The 24,780-nt window shown below is 43.4% G+C and overlaps 2 protein-coding genes across 4 annotated transcripts in view; one reads left to right on the top strand and one right to left on the bottom strand.

Annotated features, from left to right (window-relative positions):
- The window catches only part of FARP1 (FERM, ARH/RhoGEF and pleckstrin domain protein 1), a 295,496-nt gene that overhangs the window by 32,341 nt on the left and 238,375 nt on the right, over nt 1-24,780 (top strand). The gene's annotated exons all lie outside the window — the stretch shown is intronic.
- On the bottom strand, nt 393-1,757 carry RNF113B (ring finger protein 113B). Its single transcript, XM_007960722.3, has one exon. The coding sequence runs from the start codon at nt 1,529-1,531 to the stop codon at nt 518-520; it is 1,014 nt and encodes a 337-aa protein (XP_007958913.2). The 5' UTR covers nt 1,532-1,757; the 3' UTR covers nt 393-517.

Genomic DNA, 24,780 nt, shown 5'->3' on the forward strand with positions numbered 1-24,780 from the left:
CCCTGGCAATCACCATTCGACTCTTTTTATGTGATTTTGACAACTCTAGTTACCTCAGTGAAAAATCATACAGTGTATTTGTCTTTTTTGCACTTAGCACAGTGTCGTCTTCAAGGTTCATTCAAGTTGTAGCATGTGATCCTTAAAAGGATCCGTTTAAATCTTTAAAAGGATTTCCTTCCCGTTAAGGCTTAATAGCATTCCATTGTGTGTATGTATCACATTTTGTTTGTCCATTCATCCATCCATGGACACTTGGGTTGTTTACACCTCTTGGCTTTTGCAAATAATACTGCAGTGAACATGGGAGTGCAAATACCTCTGAGATCCGGATTTCAATTCTTTTGGTTACATACTCAGGCCTGGGATTGCAGGAAGACTGTCATCTCTCTCATCTTATTCAACAGGCTGCTTCTCCCCAGTGTCCAAACAGACTTGAGTCTTTCTCATCTCTTTTTTTGTTGTTCTTTTAAAAGGACACCACAATTTATTTTTAAATGTGAGAATTATGGGAAACCTAAGCCATGGGAATTGGACCCTCACCTGGGTCTTCTGTGAAATGGGAATTGCTCCCACCTTCCGCAACCCGAAGCTTTTGCAGTTTTGCCGTCAGTTCTTTGGCGGGGTTAAAGATGCCACCGGTTGGCTGGTCACAGACGTAGCAGCGCGGGGTGGCCCGGAAATGCTCCAGCGCGCAGCTTTCGCAGAAGTAATGCTTGCACTTGGTGACGACTGGGTTTTGGAAGGCCTGGCGACATATGAAACACCTGAATGGTATTTCCTCTTCCTCGCTTTCTACTTCATGGTTTTCATCCTGGCAGATACCGTAGCGACCCTCTTCAAGCTCCCGTTCAATCTCCCACCCGTGTTTGTAATCGGAACGGTCGTGGAGGAATTTGCAGCTGTCCCCGAAGCCGCAGAAACCGGTCTCCTTGTAGTCCTTGCAGATGTCGGGCTGGTAATCCCAGCGCACAGTGGCGCGCAGGTGCCCGGGCGCACGGATGGGGCCCTTCCTCGCCATCCCCGAGAAGGAGTTGCCCATGGACGTGTCCCTGGGCTTCAGGTACCTTGGGTAGCTGTGGATTCCCCGGTAGATCTGGTCGTGCTCCCGGCCCCACAATGCCTCCTGGACCCGCTGGCTGCGTTTGAAGATGGTCTGCGTATGGTGCTCCTTCTCGGTGTCCCGCTCGAAGTCAGCGGTGGCCCCCATGTCCTCCGGCCCCACAGGCTTCGCTGAGCGGGTGGACCTGTACACTATGCCGAGGCTCTCAGGCGCTGCCTCCTCGCCCCTCCGGTCGCCGTGAGCCGCCTTCTGACAGCTGTGGAGGCCCCGGGGCCTCGGTGCCACCCGCGGGGGCCGAGCCACTGCGTCGCCCTCGTCCCCGCTGCCGCTGCTCTCTCCATGCTCGGAGTCGCAGGCCGGGCGCTTTCTGAGGCCTGCAGCCCCTTTCCGCCCAGGCTTTTTGAAGAGGAAGGTGCATACCTGGTCTGCCTGGTCGGCCGTCCTTCCTGGAGAAGGTGGCGCTGCCATGTTTGAGTCTCAGGCTCCAAACGGCCGTGGCGTGCGTCGCCCGTGCGTCGCCCTTGCGTCACCCTTGCGTCACCGCACATGGGGCGTGGGCCCTCCCAGTCCTAAAAAGCAAAAGCAAGTGAAAGAAAAGCTTCTCCTAGGCCAGTCGCAGTGGCTCACGCCTGTAATCCCAGCACTTTAGGAGGCTGAGGTGGGAGAATCACCCGAGGTCAGCAGTTCAAGACCAGCCTGGCCAACATGGCGTCCTTAGTAAAAATATAAAAATTACCTGGGTGTGGTGGTGGGCACCTGAAGTCCCAGCTACTCGGGAGGCTGAGGCAGGAGAATCGCTTGAACCCAGGAGGCAGAGGTTACAGTGAGCCGGGACCACGCCACTGTACTCTAGCCTAGGTGACAGAGCGAGACCCATTCTCAAAAAAAAAGCCTGCCTCTGCCCTCTTTCCCTCCCTTGATCTGTCTCCTGGCCCTCGGATGGATTCCTTGAGAGAGTCATCTTCACTTGCTCCTCAGCTCCCTCGGTGCACACTCATTTTTCAACAGATTCCTAAAAGGCCACGGGTGGAATCAGTCCAGGCCATAGCGAACCCGTGGTGCTCATCCTAAAACACAGGCGCTTGAAATGTGTCTTTAAAAGCAACACGCGCAGTGCAGAAAACAAAAACAAAAAGATACAAGCAAAAAGTAAGACGCCTATAATCCCTCCCCTCAAAGATAACCACGTCAACACTTTTGTGTCTATTCTTTTCATCTAGCCTTTATTAAAAGACTGTCATATCACACTGCACTTGTGGTTGCGTAGCCGGCTTCATTTTGAAATAAAAGTAACACATGTAAACATTTAAAAAAATATCATCAAGCACTTAGTGTACTGGAAATCGGCTGTCCCCTGCCTGGCCCCTCCACACGCCAATTCCTCGTACCTAAGATAATCATTTTCGATTTTTTTTTTTTTTTTTTTTTTTTTTTTTTGAGAAAGTCTCGCTCTGTTGCCCAGGCTGGAATGCAGTTACACGATCTCGACTCAGTGCAACCTCTGCCTTCCAGGTTCAAGCAATTCTCCTGCCTCAGCCTGCTGAGTAGCTGGGATTACAGGCGTGTGCCACCACACCCAGCTAACTTTTCTGTTTTTAGTAGCGACAGGGTTTCACCATGTTGACCAGGCTGGTCTGGAACTCCTGATCTCAGGTGATCCATCCACCTCAGCCTCCCAAATTGTTGGTATCACAGGCGTGAGTCACCGCAGCCGGCCTTCAAATATTTTCAACTCTTTTTTTCTTGAGTTTATCTTCAAGTTGTGAAATAATTCATTTATATAATGTAAATGGATTCCAGTTCTTATTTAGTCAGTGCATGCCATAAAGTGTTACATGCAATTTCTTTTTCTTTTTTTTTTTTTTTTTGAGACGGAGTCTTGCTCTGTCGCCCAGGCTGGAGTGCAGTGGCGCAATCTCGGCTCACTGCAAGCTCCGCCTTCCGGGCTCACGCCATTCTCCTGCCTCAGCCTCCCAAGTAGCTGGGACTACAGGCACCCGCCACTGCGCCCGGCTGCAATTTCTTTTTCTAATTTAGGTTCTATCTCTTTACTTACTAGAATGGAAGATGAGATTCAGCTCCCTTGTAGTGCCCCCAAAACACTGGCTACTGTGGGTTGAGAGAGAAGTTGTGTAGGTCTCCCTTCCTAGACACCAAGGCATCCTCAGTTGGAGGAAATGTGATGAATAAGCTTACAGTGTAAAGAATAATTCGTCATTTGTCAGTTTCCTCTTGGGATAGTAATTCTAGATTTTTCTTCAACTGTTAGATCCCATCTTTCATGTTGGAAGCTTGTCTAAAATACTTGGTTATCTCTAGCTGTTTATACTTAAGAGTGAGGTGCCTAAAAGCTGGCTGGAATGCACTGGTATTGTCAGACTTATACACCGGACTGTCCTTTGTGTGATTCGGTTGGAACCCGTCTTTTTTCTTGGGGACCCCTAGATGTTGGTGTCCGTATTAGTCTGTTTTCACGCTGCTGATAAAGACACACCTGAGACTGGGCAGTTTACAAAAGAGGTTTAATGGACTTACATTTCCATGTGACAGGGGAGGCCTCATAATCCATGGCGGAAGGCGAAAAGCACGTCTCCCATGGTGACAGGCAAGACAAGAGAATGAGAACCAAGGGAAAGGGGTTTCCCCTTATAAAACCTTCCCATCTCATGGGATTTATTCACTACCACAAGAACAGTATGGGGGAAACTGCCCCCATGATTCAATTATCTCTGATAATTGGGTCCCTCCCACAACACAAGGGAATTATGGGAGCTACCATTCAAGATGAGATTTGGGTGGGGACACAGCTAAACCATATCAGTGTCCATAGGTCTTTTCTGCTGGGTTCTGAGTTTCTACAGAGAAGACTTATCTCACATTCCACTGTGGGGTGTGATCTTTGCTGCCAGAATTCTATGATAAGAGCTGTAGAAGTGGGCTGGGAAGGGAAGGCCTTATAATTTGGGATATAAACTTTGACTTAATCACTCATTTTCAGTACAGCATCTGATTCCCACCTTTGGTTGTTCCTGGGCCCTTTAAGCATAGGTCCTCTCGGATTCAGCCTCCACAGAAGAGATATCTCCTGCTTCTGCCAGGCTGGGGAAAGGGTAGGTGCCTGGCTGCATGGGGTGGGAGATTGTGATAGTTTTGCATTGCTATAAAGGAATGCCTGAGGCTAGGTAATTGATAAAGAAAAGAGGATTAATTGACTTATAGTTCTATAAGCTGTACAAGCAGCATGGCATTGGTATCTGCTTCTGGTTGATGGCCTCAGTAAGCTTCCAGTTGATCATAGTGGAAGGCAAAGAGGGAGCAGACTGTGTCACATGGCAAGAGTGGGAATGAGAGTGGGGAGGGGCCACACACTTCTAAATAACCAGATCGTGAACTCAGAACAAGATCTCACTTATCACCCAGGGAATGGTGCTCAAGCACTCATGAGGGATCCACCCCCATGATCCAGTCACCTCCCACTAGGCGTCACCTCCAACACTAATCACATTTCAGCATGAGATTTGGAGGGAGCAAACATCCAAACCATATCAGAAATTTTTCACATTCTCAGCCAGTCTTCTTGTGTGGAGCCATATCTGTTTCCAGTGGTATGTGATTCTTGCAGTTCCTGGGATTTGTCTTGAAATTGGCGTGCTGCTGCTTGTCATCTCCCTCTGCAGCCTTCAGTTTCAGCCTTCTTCCAAGTTAGCTGATATTTTTCAGTTCACTTTCTTTCTTCTAAAATATTATTGATGTTCTTGTTTTCTCTGGTGTCTCTTTCTTCTGGTTCCTTTTGTGGGAATCTGCCTTTGTAAAAAGTAATGTTTTTCATTTTAGTGGGATTTTGGGAGGGAATAGGGCTGAATGCCTGAGTGCAGTCTGCTGTGTTGAATGAGGAATGTTAGTGGGCTGTCTTCACTTGATAAGTATTTTCCCCTGTTCCTTAGTATTTCTCCATAATGTGCATTGTAATGCCTGCATAATGATCAATTGTATAATTCTATTATGCATTATTGTCCTAATACTCTGTTGTTAGATTATGTGTTCCCTCATTTATATACCTTTCCCTGTCTTTACATTTGTTTTCTTAGGTTTGATTCTTACAAACAGAATTACAGAGTTTAAGCATTTTCAAGACTTTTTTTTTTTTTTTTTTAAAGACAGAATTTCGCTCTTGTTGCTTTCTGAAAGAGTTATATTGTATGTACACTCACCAGACATGCATGAGTATGGCCATTTCATTGCAGATAGCACTTCTCCCTGCTGGTTTAGGACCACACGTATCTACTAAGTGAGGGAAAAAATTGGGATGAACCAAATGAACTTCAGTAATTCTGTCAGCGCACATGTGATGAAGCTTGACTGTCTGAGGTCACATCCTGGCTCTGTGACCTAGAGCAAATGACTTAACTGCCCTGGATTTCAGTTTTATCCCCTGTGAAGTGGGGAATAAAAGGAATAATAATAAGTGAATAGACTTAAGTTTAGATTTTTTGCCTGGCTGGCAGCAATGGAGAAGAGCAAAAGCAATTAAGTCAGTTTCTTAGATAGTAATGATAAGATTGTTTTTTATCATTGGAAAGTGACTTGTTTGGGAAGAAGTGATACATTCTTATTACAAAAAAAAAAAAAAATACAAAAAAGTAAAAAGAAGAAATGAAAAACCTCACCCTAAATCTTACCGTTTAGAAATAATATTAATTAATTAATTTATTTATTTTTTGAGAGAGAGAGAGTCTCACTGTCACCCAGGCTGGAGTGTAGTGTCACAATCACAGCTCATTGTAACCTCAAACTCCTAGGCTCAAGCGATCCTCCTGCCTCAGCCTCCCAAAGTGCTGGGATTATAGGCATGAGCCACTGTGCCTGGCCAATGATGTTGGTAACGTTTTGTGAGCCCTGTCTAGAACTTGCCACGGGCATGGGATCTTATCATACATGGTATTTAATACTTAAAGGTGTAAAATAAAAGCCTTTAATTAAAGCAAAGGAAAAGAAACTAAAGCAAAATAGAAATGCTGACTTCATTGCAAGAGAGATTAGCGCTGTCTTTTAAAAACTATATTTATGTCAGGAGATGGTAAATACTGAGATTAGAATAATTTTTCATAAACTATGAGTTTATGAGACACTCTCCTTTGAAAGCTAAAAAAAAAAAAAATTAGAACTGACCTATGCTGTCCCTCTTTCCCAAGCTCCAAAGTTTTATCAGTTAATTATGAATTTTACAATGTGAAGGATTGTAACATTTCTATTCTATTCTAATAATGCCACAATTCCCATAGGTCTTTGACTTAGTTCTCTTTTAGCATAGATTCAGAACTTATTGCTAGTCTTTTTACTGTGTTTTTACCATGCCTGAGTTTAAAATTTTGACTCGTTGGTTGGTTCATTGTTTTATTTATTTAATCAATTTTATTTTTTGAGACAGGATCTTGCTCTGTCACCCAGGCTGGAGTGCAGTGGTGCCATCATGGCTCACTGCTGCCTCACCCTCCTGGACTCAAGTGATCCTCCTATCTCAGCCTCCTGAATAGCTGGTACTTACAGGTACACACCACCACACCTGGCTGATTTTTGTATTTTTTGTAGAGATGGAGTCTTGCCATATTGCCCAGGCTGGTCTCAAACTCCTGGGCTCTAGTGAGCTACCAGCCTTGGCCTTCCAAAGCGCTGGGATTACAAGGGTAAACCCAGTGTGGTCACACCCAGCCACATTGTTTTATTTAGAGAAGCCCTGGTAGGTACTGTGTTCCTTGAGGTCTTACACTTAAGGATAGCTGTTCCTTGCTTTTATATTTGAAGGACAATTTGGCCGAGTACCAAGGTCTTGAGCCCCACGTTCTTGCCCTCAGAATTTCTTAGACATTGCTCCCTTTCTTTTTTAGCACTGGATATTTCTGGAAGAGAAAGCTGAGGCTGGGTTAATGTTTCTTTCTTTTGCACATGACTAGCTTTTTCCATTGGATGTGCCCGTGAAGTTCTTTTATTCTTTTTGAAGTTTAGAGTTTTACCAGCATTGCGTGGTCATTGGCTGTTCTATGTCACTTTCCTGGTACGTCCTATACTATAATATCTGTTGATTCAAGTCTGTCTTTGTATCAGTAAAATTTTAAGATCCTTTAATATTTTTGCATATATTTTGAATGGTGCTCACTTTTTGGGAACCACAGTTGTTAGGTTTTATCTCCTTTGTCTTCTACATCTAGCATCTATTCTTGTTATCATTTGTTGTCTTTGTTCCTTTTTAGTAATTTTGAGTGATTTCCTTGTTTGCTCTCTGCTTCTGTTTACAAGAGCTTACACTATGTTTTATTGTAGTTGTGTGGCTTCCATTCTGGATTTTTTTTCTAGTCCATTTATTTCTTCAGCTCTATCAGTCCATTTAAAATCTCCTAGATTGATGATAGTTAGTTCTTTGGAACTTCCTATCTAGTCTCTGAACCCCCCATTTTTAGAAGGACCATTTTATCTTTGATATTTTTGAGACAATGGAGGACTATTTTTTCTGAGCTCTTAGTCTGTTACCTTTGTTTTTCAGGCCCAGCTTCCTGGCCATGGGACCTGTGCATCCACATAATGGTGCCCCCTTGGATAAATGCTCCCCTGTCATTTGCTTGAAATTGTTAATGATTTCTGAACAGCGGGCACTGCATTTTCGTTATGCAGTAGCTTCTGTTGATTATTTTTACAAATGCACCTTATCATCTGCCTTTGCCTGCGTTCTTAGTCTGTGGTCACTCATCTTTGAATGAGGCTGAGCTGTCTGCCGCAAAAACTGGCATGGGGTATGTTGAGGACTGAAAGGCAGGGGTGGGGAGTGTTGTGAAACCTGCTCACACTCTGCCTCCACTGTCCTTTGAACAATTGTGTTATTTCTTTTACCTTGAGAATAATCCTCCTTCAGTTTTTGACTTTTAGGAGGCTTGTGTGTCTCACAGCCAGTCCCCATAGGGCGCCTGCTCTCTGAGCCCAGACTTGGCATATGGTGGGCGTGGCGGTTGTTCTCCCAGGCCCTTTCTTCACCCTCACTTTCCTTGTTAATCCAGGCCAGGTCATAGGTATTAAAAATGACATCCACATGGTTTCTCCTTCAGTTCCACTTCCCAGTCAGATTTTAACTTTTAAAATACTTGAGACAGGAAAGCAGTGTCAGACCCAAAGAGCCAGTAAGCAATTTTTTTTTTTTTGCGACAGAGTTTCACTCTTGTTGCCCAGGCTGGAATGTGGTGGTAAGATCTCAGCTCACTGCAACCTCTGCCTCCTGGGTTCAAGCAATTCTCCTGCCTCAGCCTCCCAAGAAGCTGGGATTACAGGCGCCTGCCACCCTGCCCGGCTAATTTTTGTATTTTTAGTAGAGATGGGGTTTCACCATGTTGGCCAGGCTGGTTTCAAACTCCTGACCTCAGGTCATCCACCCACCTCGGCCTCCCAAAGTGCTGGGATTACAGGCATGAGCCACCGCGCCCGGCCACCAGCAAGCATTTTAATGTGTCATTTTAAAGTTCTGTGTTAATAAGGGTGTAGGAGGTTATTTGATTTTTGGAGAATTGTTCATACTATATTAACATGGAAAGGTGCTTTATAAAACAGTATGTGAAGTGTGATTCGTCTATTGTTGCTTCTTAAGGAAGTACGACTCTACATTAAAAAATATTTGGAGGGAAAAAATACCAAAATGTGATTGCCTGGATTCCTAACGTCCATCCTGCTTCCGCCTTTGGTGACGGCGTGCAGCAGTGGCCAACTCCACAGCCTTTACGTTTTCTCGGTGATGCTGTGCTCTAAGAATTTGGGAGGGACTTGTTTTTAAAAAGATTGTTTCTAGTACTGTGCTGTCTTTTGTGAATTAAAATAAATTCATTCTGATGTTTTGGCAAATACTTCCAAGTGTATTTAGATAATTTTATTGACAAGATAGTTTGAATAGGGAAGAACCAGTTTCACAACCAACTCTCTTGAAAAACAAAAACAAAACTCTTAATTCATAGAGTTTGCCAGTTTCCGTGGTGTAAATATTTCCACCATGGCCAGTTGCAGGCTGCCATCGTGACACATCATTGCACGCAGAATTAGGAAGAAGTGTGCAGTAGCACATTCCTATGTAGTATGATTGCCATCCAGATGCAGCAGACAAAATAACCTCACAATCACAGATAGATAAAAGTAAAATGTAAAATAATTAGGAAGTGATGATTTTTGAGTATTCATTACTTCCGTAAAATTTATACTTAATAAATATTGATATCATTTATTTTAATCCATGTCTTTATTAAACAACTGACTGGTAAAAATTCCTGAAAATTTAACAGAGGGTCCCCATGAGTTGATACAAAAGCAGTATACCACTGGAAAGAGCGCTTGAAGTTTTCAAAAGGGCTTAACAGGGCAAGTCAAGAAAGTGAAGCATGCAGGCGTTGGGATTGGTGAGATAAAGCTCTCTGTGGTTGCTTCAGGTGTTGTTTTGCCCTAGATCTTTATTTTGGGGGGGCTTGCTTTTCTGTTTAAGGTTCCTTGTGATCAGAACACCCATAGAAGACTTGGGGAGATAAGCAAGTGCTCTGCTCTTCAGTATGTAATTTTCTTGGCATTTGAAATGAGATGATACCTTTCTTGATACCATTCCTGGGAAGCAGCATAGGTTCCTTTAGAAACCTTTTAATATATCCCAGGTGATTTTGATTCTGACAATTATTCAGTCTTTTTTTTTTTGGCCATGGTGGTAAAATATGCATAAAATTTACTGGATTTGTTTGTTTGTTTTTTGAGACGGAGTCTCGCTCTGTCACCCAGGCTGGAATGCAGTGGCATGATCTCAGCACACTGCAACCTCCGCCTCCTGGGTTCAAGCAGTTTTCCTGCCTCGGCCTCCCAAGTAGCTGGGATTACAGGTGTGCACCACCATGCCCAGCTAACTTTTGTAATTTTAGTAGAGATGGGGTTTTTCCATGTTGGCTAGGCCGGTCTCGAACTCCTGACCTCAGGTGATCTGCCTGCCTTGACCTCCCAAAGTGCTGAGATTACAGGCGTGAGCCACTGTGCCTGGCCACATTTACTGTTTTGATCATTTTCAAGCATGCAGCACAGTGGTATTGAGTGCACTTACATTATTGTGCAACCATCACCATCGTCTATCTCCAAAACATTTTCTTTTGCTTTCTTTTGAAACGGAGTTTCGCTCTTGTTGTCCAGGCTGGAGTGCAATGGCACGATTTCGGCCCACTGCAACCTCCGCCTCCTGGGTTCAACCGATTCTCCTGCCTCAGCCTCCTGAGTAGCTGGGATTACAGGCATGTGCCACCAAGCCTGGCTAATTTTTTGTATTTTTAGTAAAGACGGGGTTTCTCCATGTTGATCAGACTGATCTCGAACTCCCAATCTCAGGTGATCCACCTGCCTCGGCCTCCCAAAGTGCCGGGATTACAGGCGTGAGCCGCCGCGCCTGGCCCTCCAGAACATTTTCCATCTTTCTCCCTCTCTGCCCTGCCGCTGGTAACTCTTCTACTTCCTGTCTGTCTGAATTTCCCTGTTCTAGATAGCTCATGTAAGGAGCTGCATACAGTAGTCATCCTTTAGTGCAGTCACACTTTCACTTTGCATGATCTCTTCATGCTTCATGTTGTAGCATGTGTCAGAATTTCCTTTTTAAAGGCTGCTTCATAATCCATCCTATGCATATCCCACGTTTTGTTTATCCATCTATTTGGTGCTTCGAAGTTTTGGCTATTGTGAATAAAGATGTTATGGACCAGGCATGGTGGCTCACACCTGTAATCCCAGCACTTTGGGAGGTCAAGGTGGGCATGTCCGTTGAGGTCAGGAGTTGAAGACCAGCTTGGCCAATGTGGTGAAACTCCATCTCTACTAAAAGTACAAAAATTAGCTGGGCGTGGTGGCGTGTACCTATAATCCCAGCTACTCAGGAGGCCAAGGCACAAGAATCGCTTGAACCCAGGAGGTAGAGGTTGCAGTGAGCCAAGGTCACGCCATTGCACTCCAGCCTGGGACACGGAGCAAGACTCAGTCTCAAAAAAAAAAAAAAAAAAAAAAAGAGAGATAATCTTTGATAAAGGAGCAGAATATTGGCAGGTGGAGATGTGGGGGAGGAAGATCCAGGCAGTGGTAAGGAACGGGGCTCTGTGTCCTGGGGAGAAATAGAGAAAGTCCTGGAAGGTAAGTTCATGTCACCTTACAGGGTCTTGAATGTCAGGCGAAATAACTTATTCAACTTCATAGGTGACGGGAGCTGTGGAAGGCTTTCAACAGGAGAGCAACATGGTTATAGCTGAGTGGAAATCATTTTAATCTAGAAGTTGCTGGAATACCATATGGAGCTGGAAATTATAGCTGCAGAAACCATGTGGCTGTTGAAATAATCTAGTGGAGAGGGCTGTTGATGACATGTACATTTAGTTATCTTATTTTCATTTTCCTCTTGTTGATGTAATTTCTGTGACCAGAGTCTTGTTCCATTTTAATTTGTAAAGCATGCTGTTCAATATGACATGTAATAAATGTTGAACCCAACCCTGTCTGGGGTGTCAGTCCAATCATTAAGACAACTATTTTGACTTGAGAAAAAGAAAATGAAAGTCCTGAGGGAAAGTGTTCACATTTGCTATTTTAATCTGGGAGAGCAAATGTTCTTAGAGCTCTGTGGTCCCTTGGATTGGGTGCAGTTTGCTCTGCTGAGCGTGAGTTGGCAGCCCTGCCCGCTTGAACATGGCTGCTGCTCATCGTTCAGGGTGAGTGGACTCTTCTGGTGGGGCCGAACACCCCTCGCATTTGGGCAGCACCCATGTGGGCCTCTTGTTCACAGGACTGTCCTGAACAGAACAGTTTCTGTGAGAAAGAAGCCTTCATAAATATTTGTTAAAAGAAAGAAGTTTCAGGCTGGGTGTGATGGCTCACACCTGTAATCCCAGCACTTTGGGAGGCCGAGGTCGGCGGATCACGAGGTCAGGAGTTTGAGACCAGCCCGGCCAACATTGGTGAAACCCTGTCTCTACTAAAAAGAATTAGCCAGGTGTGGTGGTGCGTGCCTGTAATCCCAGCTACTTGGGAGGCTGAGGCGGGAGAATCGCTTGAACCCTGGAGGTGGAGGTTGCAGTGAGCGGAGATCACACCATTACTCTCCAGCCTGGGTGACAGGGCGAGACTCTGTCTCAAAAAAAAAAGAAGAAAGAAGTTTTCTAAATACAAAGGAGAGGCTAAGATGTCTTAAGGCTTAAAGTAGTGCCCTTGTGCCTTGACTGCTTCCTGGGCTGCCCAGGCTGACTTGCGGGTCCCCTGTGGGCCTCACTGTGGCTGTAAGGAAGGCGGAGTCTGTGGTGTTCACACCCCCTGCACTCTGAAGGACCCTCCTTCCTTGAGAGAAGTCCCTGTGAAGTCCTCCTTCAGAAGTGTTTGGGTGGTGAGACATATGTCCTGCACATCCAAGGCTCACCACATGGGCCCAGGCTCCTTTCTCTCATTGACACCGATTAACCTTATGTGTGCTGAGGACTGTCTTTGGCCCTGGACCCAGGATGTTTCTGAGGTTACAACTCCAAGTTGGTGGCAAACCGATAAGGCCCATGGAGGCTCGCCAGCTCTGCAGGTCTCAGACGTGCCTCAGGGCAGGAGAATGTGTTTCCTCCTCTCCCTGTCGTGTGATGCAGGCCGCTTCCCATGATGTCCCCAGTGAATGGCCCGGATTGGGGTTGCCTGATGGGTGCTGGCCGGTGGGAATGTACTCTTTAACAAGGAGGAAGAGCCAGATGTGCCCAGTGGCCAAGAACATGAACCCATACCCCCTTGCAGGGCTTCAAGTAGGTAAGGCAACTGGGGCAGATTTCTTAAGGCTGTGGTCAGAAATGAGTGCTTTTTTTTTTTTTTTTTTATCATCATAAAGCAGTACAGGAAAAGCACTTAAAATATATTTAAGGCCTTTAATTTAGAATTCATTCTTAAATGAATGTTCTTTGTCTACCCATGGACTCTTTCAGGCCAAGTTTTTGTGCCATACTTTGGTCATTGTAACAAGCAGACAAGAACAGCTTTTTTATTGTTGTTTGTTTTTTTGGTTTTTGAGTACTTGGGACTATAGGCGCCTGCCACCACGCCCGGCTAATTTTTTTTTTTGTATTTTTTTTAGTAGAGATGGGGTTTCACCGTGTTAGCCAGGATGGTCTTGATCTCCTGACCTCGTGATCCGCCCGCCTCGGTCTCCCCAAGTGCTGAGATTACAAGCGTGAGCCACCGCATCTGACCAAGAATAGCTTTTGATGATGAGAGAGTCATTAAAGATTCTGTTAAGAAACCTGGTATTATAATGAGCAGAACAGAAAGGGATTTGAGTATATGATAAATTAGTTAACCAGATTGTGTAAATTGGAGGAATAGAAACTCCCTAACCAACCCAATATGTATTCAAATTAAATATGTATTTGAGAGGGAGAATATTTACTTATTGTTGCCATGCATATTATAGAACCTTCTCAAGTCAGGCATCGTTGAATTTTCAATTTTAAAACTAGTTTGAGGCATAATGTAATAAATCTGTTTTGCATTTTTATTTTCAGTTCCCCAGGAAAGATTTCAGATCTAGATAGTGTATTCTCACAATTTCAGGAGCAACAGTTGAGATTTGTGATTTCTGTTAACCAAAGCCTTTTGGGCTGGCTATTCTTGTTGAAAAACTTGATTAAAAATTCTTTTTTAACTGCTTATTTAAAAAATTTTTACCTTTTTCATGCAAGTTCTCTGTCTTCAAATTATACCGTGTTTCCTTTACTAGAAATGTCTGTATTTAGTGACCGAAGTTTGCCCTTGTTTTCTGTTCTTGGCCAGTTGCCACTGTCCCGCCCTGTCGTCCCTGCACCTTTGGTTCTTTTGACCCTGTCTGTAATGGCTTTATATTAACTTTTCTCTTTTTGAGCTGATCTGCTGAAAAATTTTAATAGTGGTGGGATTAAAGAGATCCCCACTTCTTTGTCATTTCCTTTTAAAAATATTTTATAATTTTCTCGTTTTCTACATGGTTTTTTTGCATCAATATAGGAACAATTATGGTGCAAACCTTTTGCAACGAGCTTTATTCCTGTGTTGTACCTCCACACTACCAGGGTAAATGGTAAAACTGAAAAATTCTCTCTCTCTCAGGCTGTTGTTTCTAGAGATATATTCATTATAAATCAGTGTTTGAGGAAGCTCCTACCTCAAAGTCTTTAACTCCGTGTATGTTTATTTTGTGCTCTCTCCTATCTTCCAAACTTATTAGAAGCAAAATCAAGGTTGACTGATAGGAAATTTGCCAGGTCCCTTTCCTTCCCAGCTGGGAAATGGGTAATAAGCATCAGATGATATTTCTTTTTATTTACTTATTTTTTATTATCTTTAGAGACAGGGTCTCGCTCTGTTACCGAGGCTGGAGTGCACTAGTGCAATCACAGCTCACTGCAGTCTCAGCTCCTGGTCTCAATCCATCCTCCCACCTCAGCATCCTGATAAGCTAGGACTATAGGTGCATGCCACCATGCCCAGCTTTTTAAGGTTTTTTTTTTTTTTTTTTGGAGAGACAGGGTCTTGCTATGTTGCCAAGGCTGATCTTGAACTTCTGGCCTCAAGTGATCCTCTCCGCTTGGCCTCCCAGAGTGCTTGGATTACAGGCATGAGCCAACATGCCCTAGCCTCATATGATATTTCAAGTAGATCTATGAACGATCGTTTCCACGATTTTGTTTTTTAAAATAAACGGTGACATAGGTAGTCCTTGACTCCAGAATACCAATTACAAGTGCTCTGGATGTATGGACACTGCATCTTATCACCTCCCCTGGTCCTGCTCCTGGCCCCGTGCCCACCTGTGCCCAATCCTTCCTAAAAGCAGAGTTGACACGCAACACAGCCAGGACCTTTCCTGTCTTGCCCGACACTGCTGGAGGCATTAAGGGAACTCCCGGGTCTGCCCCGGCTGTCGTGGTGACCTCTGGTGCTGCTAGGTTCCCCATAATGGTGCCTGTTTTTCCAATTTCCAGGAGCTTCAACTCGTAGAACCCTTGACCGTACTAACCTTTGAGAACACTGCCTGTGTTCTTAACATCAAAGAGCAACCTTAGGAGTCTCTGACTGGGTGAAATGATCATTGGGGATGTTGAACTGGGCTTCAGAATATACTTTTCAACAGAAATGAAACTAAATAGCAGTTAGGTCTGGTTCATAGTGTTGTTAAGCTTCATTGTGGTGAAATGGCTTTCTAGGGTAGACTTGAGAACTCTTCCACCATGTAATAGTGGAAAATGCTTTAGGGTATGAAGTATTCATTAATATGAGAGTAAATATATAAACCTGTTCATCATCTATAGACTACCAATGTGAATTTCATCTCAATTATGAAAGCATTCTGGGAGACTATGCTTCTTCCTTTTTTTTTCAATATTTCTTTTTTTCCTTCCTGTAATATAGCAATAAGACCAACCTCTTAGTTAAATAAATTTGGCTGGGTACAGTGGCTCATGCCTGTAATCCCAGCACTTTGGGAGGCCGAGGCGGGCAGATCACTTGAGTTTAGGAGTTCGAGACCAACTTGGCCAACATGGAAAAACCCCGTCTCTACTAAAAATACAAAAATTAGCTGGACATGGTGGCACATGCCTGTAATCTCAGCTACTCAGGAGGTTGAAGCAGGAGAATCACCCGAACCCAGGGGGCGGAGGTTGCAGTGAGCCGAGATCACGCCACTGCACTCCAGCCTGGGTGACAGAGCAAGACTCTGTCTTAAATAAATTAAATAAGTACATAAATAAATTTTAGAGAAAAACTACTTGTAGTCCTGAAACCCCAACAAGTCAAATTATTTGCATCTGACATCCAGACACTGTGTTTTCCTACTCATTGTGCAGAAAGAATTAAAAAAAAAAATTTTTTTTTTAAATTTAACATCATAACAAATTGAGTCGTCTGTGTTTCACAGTCTTCATGTTTGTGATTTTTGAGTGTATACTGTTCCAGGCAGCAGATATGCTATAGTTTTGTTAACCTTTCTTTAGTTGTTTTGAGTTGACGTTAGTAACACTACAAAGAATGCCGTTGTGTTTATAGCCTTTTTATTCCTTGGGATGATTTCCCAAAGCCAAATTCCCATAAGTGACAAATTATAGGTATTTATGGTATTGGTCCACATTGATTTCTGTGTGTGTTGAATCACATTGCCATCAACCCCGGCAATGTAACATTGACTGTTACTTTTTTTTTTTTTTGAGATGGAGTCTCGCTCTGTCTCCCAGACTGGAGTGCAGTGGCGTGATTTCAGCTCACTGCAACCTCCGCCTCCCAGGTTCAAGGGATTCTCCTGCTTCAGACTTCAGAGTCACTGGGATTGCAGGCATCTGCCACCACACCTGGCTAATTTTTTTTGTATTTTTAGTAGAGACAGGGTTTTACCATGTTGGCCAGGCCGGTCTCAAACTCCTGACTTCAGGTGATCCACCCGCCACAGCCTCCCAAAGTGCTGGGATTACAAATGTGAGTCACCGTACCTGGCTGACTTGTTATTCAACTTTCAAAAAGATGATCTCCAGAAAAATTTCCTGGGCCATTTTAAGAAAAAAAAAAAAAAAAAAAAAATCACTGATTATAGGCAGGTGTTTTAAATTGACGAGAAAAGTGAAGAAGCCAGAGAAATTTGCTTGTACAAGTAATAAAAAAGAATTTCATCCGTCTAATTTTGAGTTGGTGTTTTATCAAGTGAAGTAGATTTAATGGGATGTCTGTGTTTTTTCAGTCCCTCTTCTAAGCCACAAGTTGTATACGTGTCACACATGCGAACCCCAGCAGGGTGTATCAGCAACCATTCACAAGTAAGATGCCATGCTGCTAGCCCTTGTCTTCCAATAATTTGGTTGCCAATTACCAGACAGCCAGATTCTTCTTTTTTTTTTTTCTTTTTTTTAGACAGAGTCTCACTCTGTCATCCAGGCTGGAGTGCAGTGACACGATCTAAGCTCACTGCAACATCTGTCTCCCGGGTTCAAGCGATTCTTCTGCCTTAGCCTCCCAAGTAGCTGGGATTACAGGCGTGTGCCACCACGCCTGGCTAATTTTTTTATTTTTAGTACAGACAGCATTTCACCATATTGGCCAGGCTGGTCTCGAACTCCTGACCTTGTGATCCACCCACCTGGGCCTCCCAAAGTGCTGGGATTACAGGCGTGAGCCACCGTGCCTGGCCCAGACTCTTCTTACATATGTTTATTTCCCCTCATGGAAGCAGCCAGCAGACTTATTTAGGGCAATCTGTCAGAGTGAGTGGGATTGTAGTCTATGAAGTGATGTCTTGTGTACAGCAATGGTGTGTATTCCTGTCTAATTTCCTGCTGTCATTTCTTGGTGTTATTGTTTTCTTACCCAAAAATAGGGCTTGCATGTCATTAAAACCTTCATTGAAGCAATTAATAAAAGATTTTGGTAAGTTTCTAGAGACATTCTTTCGTCATTCAAAACTCTTTGGGCACATTCTTTAAGAGTAGTCTTTTAGCAGTATATTTTAATTTCTTGAACTACACAAAAATTAATAGATTCTTTAGTTTCATTGCCTGTTTATTTTCTAGATGGATTTTCTTTTGCTTTGTCATGCTCTATAATGCATTCTTCATGGATTTTTGTATTGCTGAAAATTTATATTTGAATAATTAATTTTATTTTTATTATACATCATTTTATTTTGTATTTATTTACTTTTTTTTTGAGATGAAGTTTTGCTTTTGTCTCCGAGGCTGGAGTGCAATAGCACGATCTTGGCTCACTGCAACCTCCGCCTCCTGGCTTCAAGTGATTCTCCTGCCTTAGCCTCCCGAGTAGCTGGGATTACAGGCGCCTGCCACCATGCCTGGCTAACTTTTATGTATTTAGTAGATACAGGGTTTCATTGTGTTGACCAGGCTGGTCTTGAACTTCTGACCTCAGGTGATCCACCCGCCTCGGCCTCCCAAAGTGCTAGGATTACAGGTGTGAGCCACCATGCCTGGCCCCTATTTTAAAAAATTTCTTTTCATAGAATACATTTCACATTATATGCCCAGTGTTCCATTATTGGAACGCGAAGCATGTGGAAGTTATTTATATTCTACTGTTCAAAGTCATCGCCAAGGTCTGATTTTCCAATTCAAAAAATTGCAACCTCAGGCATAAATGGGTTAGTGATTCCCACGGGGGGAAAATAACAATTTATTACTTAGAATTTTATTTTTGTGGACAGATTATTTTAGAGTAAAACACATTTGAGAATTAAGTCTCAGTTTAGAGTCTAATATTTTGATACATCAACAAGGGAGACCTAGTCCTTAAATGGAACTTCTCCATATTCAGAAGCTCTTCAAGCCTTTCTTTCTAGGATTTAGAAATTCATAATGTGAGAGATCAGCATCTCCTAATTTTAAAGTGTTCCTAGTGTATGTAACCATCAGTGGCTGGTATCTACTGAACAGAGAGGAAGTTTTCAAAAACTAAACACCGTCTGATTTTCTGCAGAGTTTTTATTCAGAATGTGCTTGGCCTTCCCGGCCACTTCCCAGCTTTCTTGTTTTTCGCAGACGCTCCAAGTAAAGCTTTCTTCTTCAGGTACCTACGCCATAGGGTCATTGTGTAGAATCGCGAGTGTTAAATGATGCAAATAAGCACTTCAAGCCTGGCCCTTCTTATTATGTAACAGCACTTTGTGGGAAAGCGAAATGATTTGAGTGAAAACCTTGTGTTTCTCAACAGTTACAGAAATAGAGACACGGTGCTTGGATGTTTCATTTCAGACCGTGGCCTGTCCTTTTGGCTGGAAAGTGACCTGGGACTTAGTCCTCAATTCCACTCCACTGTCCTTTTTCCCTTTTGTGATGTGCACCTAAGGATGATCCTGGATCTGCCTGTTTGAACCAAGTTGTGATTTACATGGGAACCGAGTATTTGCTTTGGGGAATATATATATTCCCCCTGAGCTGTTTTTTTGTTTTGTTTTTGCCTGCTAGTGTCTACTGTGTGTGTGTCTCAATATTTCTGGAAGCTCTGCAGTTTTAAACTACATTTATTTAAGGGCAGTGAGTTTGCGTGTGCTCTGAGTGTGTTTAGTTCTAACCCAGACTTTGGGGGGGCATCCGGAGCATTGTTGGAGCACCTTTCTGATTGCACAGGGAAGGTAGGGCAGTGGGTGCCATGGTGCCTTTCTTTTGTGGGCACTCAGTATATTCTCTGATCCACTGGGTCAATAGAGCATTTTCTATAAATCCTTGCTAATGGGAGGGAGAAGGGTTTTAAGACATTTAAAACTTTCATAATTTGGATCCATAAAAAGACTACCGGCCAGGCGTGGTGACTCGTAATCCCAGCACTTTGGGAAGCCAAGATGGAAGGATCACTGCCCCAGAAGTTCGAGACCAGCCTGGGCAACACAGTGAGACTCTGTCTCTACAAAAATTTTAAAAAATTCGCTGGACATGGTGGTACATGCCTGTAGTCCCAGCTACTCCGGAGGCTGAGGTGGGAGGATCACTTGAGCCTGGGAGGTGGAGGCTGCAGTGAGCTGTGATCATATCACTGCGCTCCAGCTTGGGTGACAGAGCAAGACACTGTCTCCAAGACCTATTACTAGACCTCTTTATAGGTCTTTATAGGCCTAGAAATAGTTCCATTACACATTTTGATGATGTGATAGGTTTTTGCCGTAGGCATCCTCAGTAGCTTAGTGATTTGCCCAGCGGCTTGACTGGCACTTTTATGCTCAAACAGGTGAGAGGTTTGGGGAGACTTTGTGATTGCATCTAAAATGACTGAATCATAAAGTCGCTGGATGGTAGAGAGGGTGACGGCTTTAGAAATCATCATGTACAAGAGAGCCCTTGGCATGGGAGTTGAGACCAAGCACTCTGGCACCAGCCTGTCTGCATCTGGTCCCATGTCTGCCACTTACGAGCTGGGTGACTGTGGGCAAGTTAATCTCTTGTGCCTCAGTTTCATCATCTGTAAAAAGGGGTCAGGGTAGTAGTGTCCGTCTAATGGCGGTTGTGAGGATTGAGTTAGAATTTATAAAGCTCTGAGAACAGTACCTGCCATGGAGAAAGTGCTACATAAGTGCTGGCTAAATTAAAATAATAATACTTACTGTGTTTTCACATTCCAGGAATGAGAAACCTAAAATCCAGGAAAGAGGAAGTTAATTTTACAATACACTCAAAATGTCAAAAGTTAGGATGAGAACCAGGCCTGTCTTGGCTAGTGATTTTTCTCTTTGTCAAGCTGCAGAATGACTCCAGTCTGGTGGTCAACCTGATAGCGTCTAAGTAATTTTCCCTCCCTTTCAGCAATCTGCAGCAACAATGTGCTGTTCGTAATCATTAATTTCTTTAGTAGACATTGTTTAATTAAATGCCTTGTCAACCAGGCTGACATTTAAACGTTCTCATTTTCCCACAAGGGATTTCACTATTTTATTACATACTTTTTTTCCTTGACATTTCACTATTGTAATTAATCATTAATTGTAGTTGAAGTATTCCAGGACAGGGTACCCTTTACACATCTGTTGTATTTTATAGTATCCTTTGGCTTATAATAATATTGCATAGTTTATTTCTTGAAGAATATTGAAACTGTTAGAAAATTGTATAGTCTGCTTTTTAAATGGCTTAATAGAAATTGCTTTTCTTTTCCCACCTTGAAGGAAGCCCTGTCATTTCTAATTTAGTGAATTTGGTAAGCTTTAGGAAATGGCTTCCTTTTTCATAAAGTTGTATAAGATGATGATGTTGGCTGGGCGCAGTGGCTCACGCCTGTGATCCCAGCACTTTGGGAGGCCCAGGCAGGAGTTCAAGACCAGCCTGACCAACATGAAGAAAGCTCGTCTCTACTAAAAATACAAAATTAGCCAGGCATGGTGGCACATGCCTGTAATCCCAGCTACTTGGGAGGCTGAGGCAGGAGAATTACTTGAACCCGGGAGGGTGGAGGTTGCGGTGAGCCGAGGTCGCGCCACTGCACTCTGGCCTGGGCAACAAGAGCGAAACTCCATTTAAAAATAAAAAATAAAAAAGATGATGTTATTCATTCCAGAACAGATGTCTGTGGACAATTACACAGGATGCAGGGCATATTTAAATTTTGGCATGTATTTCTGAAGCATCATTTTCAGAATGTCCAAAACTTCAGTGGAAAATGGTAGAGGGTAGGATAAGTTTCTACTAAAAACTGCCTTAATTTTTTTTTTTTTTTTTTTGGAGACGGAGTCTCGCTCTATAGCCCAGGCTGAGTGCAGTGGCATGATCTCGGCTCACTGTAAGCTCCTCCTCCCGGGTTCACGCCATTCTCCTGCCTCAGCCTCCCGAGTAGTTGGGTCTACAGGCGCCTGCCACCACGCCCAGCTAATTTTTTGTATTTTTTAGTAGAGATGGGGTTTCACTATTTAGCCAGGGTGGTCTCGATCACCTGACCTCGTGATCTGCCTGTTTTGGCCTCCCAAAGTGCTGAGATTACAGGCGTGAGCCACTGCGCCTGGCCAGCTCCTCGGGAGTCTGAGGCTGGAGGATTACTTGAGCCCAGGAATTTGAGGCAGCTGTGAGCTATTTCAGGCAGACCAAAAGCTGCCTCTCACCTGCATATTTCATTTTCTTTTCTCTATTTTCACAGTTCTATTGTTCGGATCCACTATTGGCACACTTTTCGGTACACGGTGGATGCTTAGTAAATGCCACCGGATGCACAAACGTGTGTCCTACCCACACCATGCCACCTGCCATCACTACTATTTAAGAACCTTTTTTCAGGGACTAGTTGATGTCTCAGTTCCTCAGTGAGGTGGCATCCTTATTTCTGAGGCTTTTAAAATTCATTTAATACCTATTATCAGAAGTAAACATGTTGCCTTCAACACTCATCTCTGAATTACCTTTTCTCTTGCCTGATAGATTATGCATCCCATAAAGACAAAACGATATTGTGCCACATTATTGCTTTCTGTCCTATACGGTGTGAAATGTAGTTGCTGAAGCATAATAGGCCCTCATAAATGTTTGTTAATGGTGATGATCTCGATTATGGTGACCCTTGAATGATAGCATACTTTCAACATTGGGTTTGTTATTTTCAAAGGCATTGAGTAAGCAAAGCCAGTAATTCACTGCGTCCTCATTATGGGCCAGGCAAGGGTTGGGTGCTTTCTACAAATATTTGGAGAGGCTGACTGGTGTCGATTAGAGAGATTTTCTTTAGTGAGTGGAAGAGAATGATGTGTGTTAAGTCGAGTGAGGTTGGCTGCAGACTAAAAAGTGCACCTCTGTTTACATTGCAGGGACCTTGTTAGTGTGGGAATTCAGAGGGGCTGGAAGCTGGTGGCCATCTTCCTTACATTTAATTTACCCTGACCTTTTCCTTAAAGGTAGAATGAGGAGTGAGCTAAAGTTTAAAGTTTGTACTCTCAGAATCATTGAGAAATTGACATCATTAGAATGGGAATGACTGGAGATTTTTTTCTGGTTTCCTGATTTTTCTGGAGATAAAAAAGCCTTCTCTTCTGGTAATTTTCATCTCCACTTCTGTTCTACACATTTTTGTCTTTGCATATCTGTTTAATGGAGGATATGTGCTCTACCAAATCAGTGAAAGTGCAAAGCCAAAGTATTGACTTAGATCGTTTTTAGAATAAGGTTGGAGTAGAAATTAAAAATTGACTGGAAAAGGCATGCCACTTTTTCTTGCGAGGAGGTGTTGAAAAAAGCAGGCACTCATGACCTTTGGCGCATGTGCGGAACATGGCAGAGTGTCCCTCTTTTCTTGGGGAAGTTACCTAATCTAGTAAGTGCTTGGTTTGTGTCTGGTGGTTTTACAACTGTCCTTTTAGCTAATCTTCACCGAGAGCCTCAGAAGTGGAGCTGGAGCGGTGCTTCTCACACCAGAGCCTGCATCAGAATCACCTGGAATGCAACCTTCACCGTCCCCGCCACCCGCTTTGTGATTCAGTGGGGCTGGGCTGGGCCGAGATGAAGAATTTGTATTTCTCAGGTGATGTGGAGGCTGATTGGTGGGCACATTTTAAGAAGCACTGCAGTAGAGAGTAGGCTTTCTCTCCATCTTTTAGGTAAGGAGAATGACTTCCGGGATGGATAAGTGACTGGCCTGATGTTCTCACAGTTCCTAAGTTGAGACTAGGGCTGTCTCTCACACTTACACAAAAAAAGTGATGTCAGGCTCCCAGGTAAGGGAGACCCCTGCCCTCGGGACTTGTAATCTAGCTGGCACCTTGGAAAAGAGGAGAAAGGCCTGTAAAGCCTGTGAAGTAGAAGCTAAATGCAAACAACACCTCAGGGAGGATGAAGTGAGTATTTTTTTCCTAAACGATTGGATGAGGAAAGTCTTTCTGGGGGAGGTGACATTGGGACTGGCTAGAGAAGAGAGAAGTGTTTTTTTTCTTTTGAATATGTGTTTTTTCTCTCCCATCTTTTATCTTTTTAAAATTGAGATTCATAGTTGTATATATTTTAGAGGCACATGTGATATTTTGATACATGTATACAATGTGTAATGATCAAATCAGGGTAATTGGGATAGCCGTCGTCTCTTTTCTTGGGGACATTCCAATTGTCTTCTGGCTCTTTTGAAATAGACAACACATTATTGTTAACTATAATTTCCCTGCTGTATTTTTGTGCCCATTAGCCAACTCAAAGATGGTATTTTAGCAGGAAGAAACAGAACAGCAGGCTGGGCATAGGGGTTCATGCCTGTAATCCCAGCACTTTGGGAGGCCAAGGGGAGCTGATCCCCTAAGTCTGGGAGTTCAAGACCAGCCTGGCTAACATAATCAGACTGTTTGACTACAAAAATTGAAAACCTACATGGGCGTGGTAGTAGGTGCCTGCAGCCCAGCTACTCAGGAGGCTGAACGGAGGAGGAACGCTTGAGCCCAGGAGTTAGAGGTTCCAGTGAGCGGTGAGCTGAGATTGCGCCACTGCACTACAGCATCAGTGACAGAGCGAGACCCTGCCTCAAAGAAACAGAACAGCGAAAGCTTAGTACCAGGAAGATACGAGAGTGTTGAACAGCAGAGTTCAGTTGGATTAGAAGATGGGTTAGCTGAAAGGAGAGACATCGTGGCAGATCGTTGAAATGCCTTGCTGGGAATTTTTACATTTAACTTGTTTTTGATTGGACTCAGGTGTTTGAGTAGAAAAGGGGTATGGTTAGAACTGGACATTTGAAATAACCCCTATGAAAATGGTAAAGATGAGAACATTTCTCTTTTGCTCTGAGTTTTCCTTATTTTCCAGAGACTTGTCAGGGTTCTTTAAGATAACCTATTTAATTAAAAAAATTTGTTAAAAATATGGTTGCCAAGAAGGAACAGTGAAGCGAGAATCTTTAGCTCTGCAGTTAATTCTCATTTCCTTGCTTTCTTGTTGAAATAGGAGCATCCTACTCGTAGACAGTTAATAGCCTGGTCTCCTTTTCCCAAATTATCAAACAGGCTGAACAGTTCCTCCTCTGTTTGAAGTGTCTGGTTGATGTAAAACAGTTGATCTGTAGTTGTTTCTCTTGCTCACAGACTTTTTGGAAATAAGCAAATCTATCCGCACAGAGAGCTGTTTTTGAACTTTCTCAAAACCCCTTATCTAACTCCTTGTGAGAAGTCAAACTGAGCTGCTTTGCTCTTGAGGAGGTCCGGGCTGGCAGCCTTTCTAGTTTATCTCCAACCCGCCTTCCCCTGG

This window comes from Chlorocebus sabaeus, chromosome 3, assembly GCF_047675955.1.
Source record: "Chlorocebus sabaeus isolate Y175 chromosome 3, mChlSab1.0.hap1, whole genome shotgun sequence".
NCBI classification, from domain to species: Eukaryota; Metazoa; Chordata; class Mammalia; order Primates; family Cercopithecidae; genus Chlorocebus; species Chlorocebus sabaeus.

Excerpts from the sequence above, each read along its gene's own strand:
- RNF113B (XM_007960722.3), bottom strand. The coding sequence starts at position 1,531 with ATGGCAGCGCCACCTTCTCCAGGAAGGACGGCCGACCAGGCAGACCAG.